At 44.8% G+C, this 11,806-nt stretch overlaps 1 protein-coding gene across 1 annotated transcript; it reads right to left on the bottom strand.

Annotated features, from left to right (window-relative positions):
- Nucleotides 1–7,141: 7,141 nt before the first annotated feature.
- On the bottom strand, nt 7,142–11,390 carry LOC109775498 (probable inactive methyltransferase Os04g0175900). Its single transcript, XM_073506096.1, has 4 exons — nt 11,071–11,390; nt 10,514–10,824; nt 10,124–10,227; nt 7,142–7,441 (listed from the first exon to the last, which is right to left on the bottom strand). Exons 1-4 carry the CDS (start codon nt 11,388–11,390, stop codon nt 7,142–7,144), a joined length of 1,035 nt encoding a protein of 344 aa, XP_073362197.1.
- Nucleotides 11,391–11,806: the final 416 nt, after the last annotated feature.

The following is an 11,806-nucleotide window of genomic DNA, read 5'->3' on the forward strand; positions in this document are numbered from 1 at the left end:
ATTGAATGATGTGTTGCCATCCAATGATGTCTGAGTAGATTTTCGTTGTCCTATCGGTAATTGGTGAATTGCTATGATTGGTTTAATTTGCTTGTGGTTATGTTGTTGTCCTTTGGTGCCCATCATATGAGCGCGCGCGTGGATCACACCATAGGGTTAGTTGTATGTTGATAGGACTAGGTATTGGAGGGCAAGAGTGACAGAAGCTTCAACCTAGCATAGAAATTGATGCATACGGGATTGAAGGGGGACCAATATATCTTAATGCTATGGTTAGGTTTTACCTTAATGAACGTTAGTAGTTGCGGATGCTTGCTAATAGTTCCAATCATAAGTGCATAGAATTCCAAGTCAGGGATGACATGCTAGCAGTGGCCTCTCCCACATAAAACTTGCTATCGGTCTAGTAAACTAGTCAATTGCTTAGGGACAATTTCGCAAATCCTACCACCACTTTTCCACACTCGCTATACTAACTTTATTGCTTCTTTATCTAAACAGCCCCTAGAATTTATTTCCGTGCTCTTTATTATCTTGCAAGCCTATCCAACAACACCTACAAAGTACTTCTAGTTTCATACTTGTTCTAGGTAAAGCGAACGTTAAGCGTGCGTAGAGTTGTATCGGTGGTTGATAGAACTTGAGGGAATATTTGTTCTACCTTTAGCTCCTCGTTGGGTTCGACACTCTTACTTATCGAAAGAGGCTACAATTGATCCCATATACTTGTGGGTTATCATGGACTTGGAGGAGGAGTCGGTGCTGTCTTTGGAATGACAATGCAATCCTTTCTCCATACAATGACAACATGTATGGATTCTCCTAGTGTGTGCTCCTCTTGACCTGCAGGAAAGTCAAGATCTAGTGAGTCATATCCCGACATCACTTCATCCACCCCAACACGAGCATAGCCAGCTGGAATCGGATTGCCATGAATGGTTGCTTTAGGTTCTTCCATGGATATGTTCTCGAGTTTCATGTGTGGCTCACAAGTTTTCGTCTCTTTGATATCATCCACGGGGTATGTAGCCATCAGTGCATCATCGGCCGGGACCCCCGTGGAACCAACGCTGCTTTTCGACATAGATGGCACGGTGCTATCCAATGTTGGATCTGCTTGCTGCTGCCGTTGAGACGCCCTTTCTAGGATCTGCTCTTGCTGCCGCATGAAATCGCGTTCAAACTCCGCGTGCTTTGATTGTACCTGTTGAAGCCGGTCTGCATCCTGCTTGTTCTTCTCTTCCTCATGCTTCTTGTTTCTTGCAAGGCTTCTGTAAGTGGTGTTCCAATCCGCAAACCCCTTAACCCATGGAACAACGCCTTTGCCTCGTGTTCATCCCAGGTGTTCAGGATTCTTGAGGGCGTGTGTAAGCTCGCCGTTCTCTCTGTCAGGCTGGAACACCCCCGTTCGAGCCTCTTCTATAGCAACAAGTAAAGCGTCTGAGGCTTCTTTGGGTCCAACTTTCCCCCATGCTCAATAATCTCCCCTGTCTTTTTGTCTAACTTTCCCCCATGCGCTTAAAACCATGTCCTGCACCTGTCGGGCCAACCCAATGTTTTGGAGTGACCCATTCAGCAACAATCTTTTCCTCAGATTCCCCACTTAGGCAGAACATGGTGGTGCTTTTGTTCTCAGCATTTTTCTTGTTTTTCCTCGACCGTTCCTTAGCTGCTTCCGATTCCTTGAACTCCACAAATAAGTCCCAGTGATCTTTTACCTTCTCCAGTGGTCCAGTGAATTCTGGAGTCTGCTTTTCTGCTGCGACGTAGCCGGCCCATAATCTTTTCTTCCAGTTGCAGAATTGTGTGGCCATCTTCTTAAGAGCACTCTTCTTGACTTTCTCCCGTTCTGCATCCGTGAAATGCTCTGGTAGGGTGAAATTTGCATTGAGCACATCCCAAAGCAGATCTTTTGCTCTTTCGTTGACAAAACTAACTCCTCGATCTTCATGTGGCTTATTCCATTCTTGAACGGAGATTGAGATTTGGTCCCTGACAATAACTCCGATGAGTAAATTTGTCCACATTCTTTTTAGGAGCAAGCGGTTCGCCATTTGGTTTGATCTCATCGATGTTGTACTTTATGCCAGCCTGCAACTTTTTAGCCGGGCCTTGTACTACCCTGCTTGTAGAAGATTTGCTCGATCTGGAGGGCTAAAAGAAGAAATATTCATTAATATATATATATATATATATATATACACACACACACACCTCGCCTCTTGGTTCTTCCTCAAATATTCCCTCACACAAATCATTCAGATAGTGAGCCGTCATCTTCAGGTTCATTCTCTGGGCTCGGGGAGCATATGATGTTGGACATGATCTCGTCTTGATCATGGCCGTCTCTGCCGATATCGTCTATAGCTTAACTAATCTAGAAGAAAGATAAAACAATTTATTATTCAAATTAGAATGCGTTCAATAAGCAAAAACTGAATCATAGTAGTCAGCCGCCGAAGAGGTTCGACCTGAGGGGCGAGGGATGGCAAGGAGGATTAATTTTTATAGCTAGCAAGATCATGATATAATATCACTAATACATCTCGAATAATCCAGTTAATGCATCATCGATTATTATCAAATATTATCTCGAATACATCTCGAATATTATCACGAATACATCTCAAATATTATCATATAACATCACTAATACAACTCAAATATTATCGAATAATCCAGTTGACTCGCGGTTCCTGAGGCGCGGACGGTGGACACCCAAAGAGAAGGAACCATCACAGGATATTATCATATAACATCACTAATACAACTCAAATATTATCGAATAATCCAGTTGACTCGCGGTTCCTGAGGCGCGGACGGTGGACACCCAAAGAGAAGGAACCATCACAGGATCATAACTCGGGTGAGATCCCTGAAGAACCTGCCAGGTATTTGAGAACCTGACGTCCAACACAACCATGTAGCGACGGGCGTGCTTGTCCTCCTCCCTGACATGCTGACGTACCACCTCCTCGTGGGCCGGCAGCCTCCGCACCTATAGTGGCCCATGCGACCGCCACCAAAGAAGCTCCGGGTCGACGACGGGAGCCCGATTCCTCACCAAGCTGCGTGCCCCGGAAGGTAGCACCTCCCAGTGCCACCCCCGGCGGAGCCCAGTCCCGGACATGGCGCCTCTCAAGCAGGTTGTTGCCGCCGAGTCGACGACGAGGATGCGGGCCGGGCATCGTCTATGTCGAGAACAAATTCTTATGAAAACAAATTTCTATGCAAGAATTGTCATTTTATTATGCTACTCATATTTAATAAACGTTTACAACTATATAGTAGATGGGCAAATTTGAAAAACTCTCTATGACGTATAGATATCACACACATACATCATTCTATATCCATCCGGAGAACTATAAAAAATTGCAAGCACATACATCAATATAACATACTCCCTCCATTTCCTTATACAAGGCCACTATGAAAAATACATTTTGCCTCTATATAAGGCCACTAACAGTAATCGAACACAAAATTAATGATGTTTCCTCATACTATCAACTTGTTTAATACTTGCATGCATGTAGTCATAATGACACTGTGCTACTTCCTTCTCAATCCTTCATTGCATGCATGCGGGCGTATTAATGATCGCGCTGAACAAAAAGAAAAGTTGGCTTGCAAAGTTGTCATTAAATTTTACCTTCGTACCTGTAATTTGACTTTGTGGCCTTGTATAAGGGAATGGAGGGAATACATCATTCTACATATCCATCCATCATTAATCCACATTCGAACATACATAATTTTTATTTTTTTTCTTTTCATTCTTCTTTTTTTCATAACATATATACATCATTCTACATATTCATCATTCATCTACATATTCATCATTCATCTACATATAAATCATTCATCCACATATCTAACATTCATCTACACACAAAATTAAATACATAAATTCATCTAACCTATATATTCGTCTAACTTACATATATTCATCTAAATTAAATACATCTCATTCATTTTTTATGTGTGTGTGTTGAATCCAGCACCGGCGGGGCTCCTATGCCGGAGATGGACGGGGTGGCGGCTAGGTGGGGGATGGGCTCGGGGAGGGGCCGCCATGGCAGACACCGAGGTCGAGGCGATGGTGGCAATGGCGAACGAGGAGAGGGGGCTTCGATCAATTCAAGGGAGGGGAGAGGGGGGGAGGGAGGAGATATAGGGCTCACAGCGGACTCGGCGGCGACGTCGACGCGACGGCAAGGTCGAGGGAGACGAGGAGTGGACCGACGGCGACGAGCGGCAGCCTGGCAGCGTCGGGGCTCGGGAGGAGGCGCGGGCGGCCGGTATTGGGGGCGGCGACAACAAGGACGGGCTCGGGGGCGGCGGCATGCTCCGGCAGCCTTGCAGCGTCGTGGTGGTGGGCATCGGGGAGATCGAACTGCAGATGGCCTTTGGAATTTTTCTAAGTGCTGCTTATATACACGTACCTATATAGTCCCGGTTGGTGGCTGAATTTCAGCAGCCCAAAGGGCGGGGAGCCCAACCCTTTAGTGCCGGTTGGTGGCTCGGAACGGGACTAAAGAGGGGCCTTTATTCCTGGCTGGTTGGAACCACCAACCGGGACTAAAGGGTTGGTCCTGGCCGCCGCGGGGTGGTGGGAGTTTAGTCCCACCTCGCCAAGCGAGAGGCGCTCGCACATGTTTATAAGCCCCGCTGCGGGTGCCATATCAAGTTCCTCTCAAAGCACAGACAACTCATCTCTGACCTGGACCTCTCTGCCCCATGGGGCCTACTGACAGGAGATATTTGTGCCCCGCGGGCCTGCATCCTCGCCCATAAATAGTTGGGTTTCTAGTCGTATGTAGGCCGTGGTGTGTGAATTCTCCTGCTAATAGGAGGGTATTTTTTTCCGCATATGCTATGTCAATTTTTTGACCTTCTTCAAATCACATCCTAATTTTAATACATACTCACTTATGTATAATACACATGATTATCAAATAATTTCAACAAAATATATGAAATTCTAAAAATAGCAAATGATTAGCTCAAAAATCAATAAATGCATGAAAAATAGCAAATGAAGTCAGAAAGGGTTGAAAATTGATGACGTGACTTTGAGTGGTGCACATTGAATGCACAAAAAGTATGGAGTTAAAATAAGTTTCAAAAAAAGAAATGCTTTTGTAACAGATGATTTTTCGTCCAAAACCCTGATACTTCGAAAGAGATTGTCCAGTTTGTACACGAAGTGCATCCAGTTTTTGCCTTAACCCTCTCAATTTTTTAGCACATGCTATGTGGGTGAAATGATGATACCATGCCAAGTTTCAACATTTTGGGAGTTCATTTCTAGTGCCTTTCAATTTCAGGCTTCCACACTTTATTTTCGCCTAACCTCCCACCATCATCTATTTCGTGTGGGTTTTGTCGCCTCACGTCCCACCACCCTCTCCCACTGGTTTATTTTTGCCTCACCTCCCACCACCCCTTCTAGTGGATTTTTCTCCCTGCAACTTTATCTTTGGTAACCAAGTAATTCATCTATGGTAACCAATCTTTTCTTTGGAAATACAAACGCAATCAATATAAATACAATCACTTCACTTATGGTAATCAATATCTTCTTTGATAAGGCTAGAGTAATTTTGGAGGTTAATCAATCTCTTTATACTAAACTTGGTAATAAATCTCCTTTACTTCTCGAGGAAGTACATAGATCGTTCGTTCGAAGGGATCCCACCACTATCAATTTTTTTCCTACGACAAAGCCCACCTCCCGTTTCCAGTTTCACTTTGTTTTTTTTGGTCTCACGGTCTCCTCATCGGCCCCCAACGCCCAAACCCACATCCCCAGGCAACCACACAAACACATGCCCCTCGCCCTACCTCCCCGCTTTCTTCCTTCTCAACCCGGCTAGGGTTCAAACAAGGATTTGGATCATTTGCCCACTTTACAAGAGTTTTGATGATTTTCCCCAGGATTGTGTCAATGACTAGTGGCCTCGAGCCCGCCTGTCAATCTCGGGGGAGGGGGAGGGGCAAATCATCAAAGTTAGAAGTAAAGTGTGAGTTAAGATGAATTTTCTTGATTCAACCCGCCGCCGGTCGCCCGCTCCCCTACCATGCTAGAACAAATCTTCTCGGCCCCTGCATCATCCTATCCTCTCTCTATGGCATCCTCCATGGCACGCTCCACAAGACCAATCTCTAGGTTTCAATGAGGTGGCAGTTTGAAGCCTTGGGGACGCAGATTGAGGCCTTCTGACGGCGCAATTATATGCTTCCCATCGGCTTTGGCGGCGGCAGATCGTGGTGGCTGTGGCGAGGGTGCGTTCGATGAAGCAAATGTTGTCCTAATCCTTCCCTTCGGGGCCATCCTCCTATCCCGTTCGTGGAGCCCTCCCAACTTCCTCCTCCTCTCCTATTGAGCTCCGCCGCCCTGTTTCCTATCACTCATTTCGCTTTGTTGCATTTTTGAATCGGTTATGAATTTGTGCTATATGATCGATGTGCATGGATTTGCATGAATTTGAGGGTTTTGATATGAAGAGTGTGGTTGTCTAGCGGGTCTTTTGAGGGGTTTTCCTGTGCTATCTGAGGTCACGCCCCTTAACGGCAGATCAACAAGACATTGTGTTATTTGTCAGTCAAAAAAAAACTTGAGTCTAATATGACTTTGCTATTTACTGGTTTTTTTTGCATGCTTGTGTTAATGTTGACTGTGTGCATCCTAACTATGTAGAGGCTGGGTGTGTGCTCATTATGTTTGTACCCACTCGATGATTCATCTTGAGCTTACAAAATCCAACCTTTATTGAAAAACAATAAATTACCAATTGTGTTGATCTATTGAAAAAGCTACTGGGCCAAAGTGAGACATTGTGAACAACAACTACTCTATGCTTTTATGTACCTCTTCATGGTAACGTATTGGCAATACAAAAATACACCTGGAATACCTCGATAACAAGTTTTTAACATTGTTATTAAAATATAAGTGATACAAATAATTATACCAACATCATCATTATATTAAATGGTACAAATAATGATACATGCATTGTTTTGATTAAAAAGTCCATCATTATTGAAATAAATAATACAAACAATTCTACAAGCCAATCTCACACACATTATCAATAGTAGCCAGCATAGACGACATAAAATGTCATGGTTACTATTTGGTAAATTCGAGAGCCCAAAAGTTTCCAAAAATGTAAGTTGATTGGAAGGTGCCGTTGAAACCCGATTCCCTAGCCAGCTTCAGAAACTCTTGCGCAGTTCTCTCCTTCCCTCCCTCAGAGTTATTTAACATCATCACATCGAGAATGTAGAGATTTTGTGCTGCCCTTGTCACCTCTGGAGTAGCCGGCAAGACAAACTCAACAGCGATCAGCCGCCCCTTGTCTGGCAAAGCTTGATGGCAATTTTTTAGAACCTTTATGCAGTCATTGTCGTCCAACATATGGAGTACCGTCTGTATGTACATTCAAGAAATATTCAGTATCTAGAATATGTTATGTAATATTAAACCTACTTTGCTCGAAGTGTAGGTTTAAGTCTGCTCTGCATTCTCAAATATTTAGGGGATTTATTTAGCACAACGGAATGTGCTTTGTTTGTCACAATGAAAACATTGCAGATTCACTATTGTACACGGACGTTGAATTTAATTTTGGCATGTTTTAATTGTTGAGTTGTGGTTCGTTTTGCTTTGTTGCAGTGTTGCATTGTTGAATTGGTGTTGAATTTTGCTATATGATCGATGCGCATGGATTTCCATGGATTTGAGGGTTTTGATATGAGGAGTGTGGTTATCCGGCAGGACATTTGAGTGGTTGTGTGGCACTGTCCGACATCGCACCGTGGAGAAAACCTTAGTAAGAGGAAACCTGGGGTTCAATTACTTCTGCACAAGGGCACCCACCTTGATTGCTTGGACCCTAGATAAACACTTTTATTACTTTACCAATGTGTTTATAGAATTACAAGTCGAATGCATTGTTTGTCAGTAGTAGAAAATTATTTTGAAGAAATATTCTATAGACATCGTTCTATATTTTGGTTGAAAAATAGTTTATATGTGAAATAATGAGGGTGTATCACGTATCTACCAGGTTTTCAGTAATATTATACTTTACACCATATGGAATACAGAATGACAGAGAAGGGAACTAGATACAGTAGTTCGTATATATATACCTTTAAGAAAATCGCATCTCCAGTGGGAACATTATCAAACATATTTCCAGCTATATGTTCGACACCTGCATTGGGTTGACATTAGCTAATTAAGTTCTCAATTATCTCACAGGAAAGCATAGATGAAAGAACTCAACAATAGAAAATGATACAAATATGATCTAAATGTACAGTCACAACATCCATGCAAAACAAAGAGAATACAGTTGCAATACAAAAACAAGGAAAGACAAAAGAGTTGAGTGATGGGTGTTTGGTTTTGCTGGATAACAACATTTTTTTACCTGATCCCTTATGAACTGGTGACAAAAAGATTGGCATTGATGCTTTTTCTAGTAGAAATTAATCCATTGAACTGAGGAAACTGATGGTATTCCTACTGAGTGGAAAGTTCCGCGGGTACATGCGCACAGCACGTACACACATGTGTGTTGATCATTTGATCTATAGGCTTTAGTACTTAAAATTAAATTGTTGAGTTTACAAGACGCCAATGATGGTGCATACGTCTGGGGAATAAGCCATTTGTGTATACGCTAACAACCAAAAGTACAACCCCTCTAATTAAGATATGCATTCCCAATTTCTCAGGCATTTTATTTGGTAGGCCGACTTGGATGATGATGCCTGGAAAGGAGACTCCAGGCCGGGAAGCAACCCAAACAGTCAGATAGGCCTGGAATAATCATAATAAGTCTAATTCCCTGAGAATATTACAATGAAGTGGTAGAATGTTCAATTATTAATTGATGCAATTTAATAATACGATATAGGATAGTCCACTACATTGACACTCGTTCGGGATGGGAACATAAGTTGGGCATGTGGTTTTAGGTCTTCAATTTGAGTGATGAAACATGTGTTATAGTATGTTGTAAAATATATATATATTTAGATTCAGTGACGAATGAAAGTGCGAAACTAGTAATTTCATGCAATTTACACATATTTCTATAGTCAAACTGAATGCCTAAAAACCCGTGCCTGGCTTATAGTGCCATGGAGATGTTAAATATGATGTACGCGATGTTTTGCATAATATATAGTATTCCTCATTGTACTATATTCACTAATTCTTATCTGGACACTATCTCCTCCAATTTAGAGAAAATATGCGGTATGTGTTATTGTTTTCATTTGCTCCATTTTTCATCCCTAGGTGTGAACTTTGCATGGAGTCTCCATGCGTACTATATTCAACTAATTATTCTGTTTTATCTCCGTATCCTCGGTTCCCACCAAATGAAGCTTAGGTGAACTCAGGAAGAGTGTGCAATTTTTATCACCCAGGGTAGGTGATATACACATGGAGACTGACATTTTTGGTTTTGTCTTCAGGTGCACTTTGCGGGCCCGTGAACAAACCGGTGTTTGTCTGTTCAGTCGTCTCTCTACTCCTGCCCTTTTAGGGGAATCCATCTGGTTAGGACAGAGAAACAGAAAGAAAGAGCATGGCAGAAACTGAAACAAGAAAAGCGCGCAGAGAGAGAGAGAGAGAGAGATAGAGATGGATGCATAAATGCTTCCTAGAACTCGCACGTAAAGCTTAAGCGTAGAGGAAAATAGGAGAGTGAGAGATAGAGAGAGCATGTTGGCAGCCCGGGACCAGCTCCCGGTCCATCGGCATAGGTTCAAACGTTTTTGGTGCGCATCATAGAGTCCACTACAAGCAGAGAGTCTACTACATTCCAAAACACGGGTCTGAGGAGAGCGTGGCACTCTCCCTTATAAGGAGGTCCTAGCCTGCTCCCGTATCTGAGGTGGGACTAAAGTTACTGGCACTGCCCGAGTGTCGGGATCCTGACACCTCACCCCCTAGGGAAGCCACCCTTAGGGTGGCGTGGGGGCCAGCTCTAATACCACTTGTTAGCAGCCCAGACTCAGCTCCCAGTCCATCGGCATATGTTCAGACGTTTTTGGTGCGCATCAGACACTCAACTACTAGCAGAGAACACACTACCCGGCTAGGAACGGCTCTGACACCACTTGTTAGCAGCCCAAGCCCAGCTCCCGGTCCATCGACATACATTCGGGCATTTCCGGTGCGCCTTAGACACTCCACTACAAGCAGAAAGCCCACTACATCACAAAAGTCCGGCTTTAGGAGAGTGAGGCACTCTCCCATATAAGGAGGCCCTAGCCTCCTCCCGTATTCTAGTTGCGACTAAAGTCACTAGCACTACCCGCGGGTCAGGTGAGAGAGAGAGAGAGCATGCAGTGGTTAGGAGAGTGTGCTAAGAGAGAAAGAGTAAATGAGCCGTGTGTAAAAGTTTATAGAGAAAGCACACAGTACCCTATTCACAAGGTGACGAGACCAAGTCAAATTCATAAGAAGGTGGCGACGTACCGAGAATAGACGGCGCGAGGGAGATGACATGAGGCAGGTCGAAGTTGATGCCCCTGATATGCTTGTACCTGCAGGTGATCATCTCCATGGTAGAACCGGTGCCGCCACCAACATCGACGAGCACGGCCACGTCGTCAAACCCGTGGAAGCGTTCCAACAGCTTGCTGGTCACCATCACCGAGATCTGCACCATGGCCTTGTCGACCACCCCGAGGAGCCGAGGGTTTCTCCCCAAGTGCTTGCCCATCGGAACCCCATGCGTCCTCTTGAACGCCGTTTGTCCGCCTCCCGCTGCCGCCCCCAGCTGCTGCCTTTGAAATGCACGGCGATGTTAGATTCTTTAAACCGTAGGCAAATTTTAACATGATCACTCTTACCTCCTCCTTTTACATACGGTGTAAAAAGGTAAGAGTTAATCAGACCACTAATTAATGGGATCAACGATTCCGATATATTTTTTACTCTTGTCTCTCATGTGCAAAGAGGAGGTAAGAGGAACGCTATTAAAACTGTTCTAAACGACAATTGCAATAGCACTCATTCGTATCATAGCTTACCAGGCCATCAAGAAGTCCTGGTCCGTAGTGAACATAGAGTAGGGCGCCAGCGACGGGCCACCGTGGTTGCTGCTGAGCCACCGACACACCGGCGAGGGTTTGTAGTGCCGGATCACCTCGCCGCTTGGACCTGCCTCCGTTACGCACTTGACGATGTCGAAGGAGGCAAGCAGCCACATGATGCGGTCCACTGGAGCCAACCCGCCAGCCTTGTCCATGGTTGGGAGCCGCGAGGCTAACTCATCCGCCGTAATCGCAAGGCTGCCGGCGTTGCCGAGCGCGTCAAAGATGCCCAGCTCGGTTGCTGCTTTCAGGGTCATGGAGACCGCGAAGCTCGTGATGAGCCCCCACGCATGTAACCATGTTGGGTAACGCAGCAGAAAACAAAAATTTTCCGACCTACGCACCAGCCCAGGACCACTATGGAGACTGCATACATGGTTTGATCTTTTTCGTTACCGACTCGTAGCGCAGCGGGAAGTAGAGTCGATGACGATCGGCGGTGCAGATCCCCGCAGCTAGGATTTACAACCTCCCAACCGCGAGGATGTATACCCTCATCTGCTCCTCAGACAGCCCTCCGGGAGGCGGTCGAACAGCCCCCCGGACGGTGTCGCTGACAGCCCTTCGGGAGGACCTTCGAAACTCGAACGGTCACTCGGACAGCCCTTCGGGAGGACCTTCGAAACTCGGACGGTCACATGGACAGCCCTTCGGGAGGTACTCACGAACTAAG

The sequence above is a fragment of the Aegilops tauschii genome, unplaced genomic scaffold, assembly GCF_002575655.3.
Source record: "Aegilops tauschii subsp. strangulata cultivar AL8/78 unplaced genomic scaffold, Aet v6.0 ptg000179l_subseq_2504346:2865697_obj, whole genome shotgun sequence".
Classification (NCBI taxonomy): Eukaryota; Viridiplantae; Streptophyta; class Magnoliopsida; order Poales; family Poaceae; genus Aegilops; species Aegilops tauschii.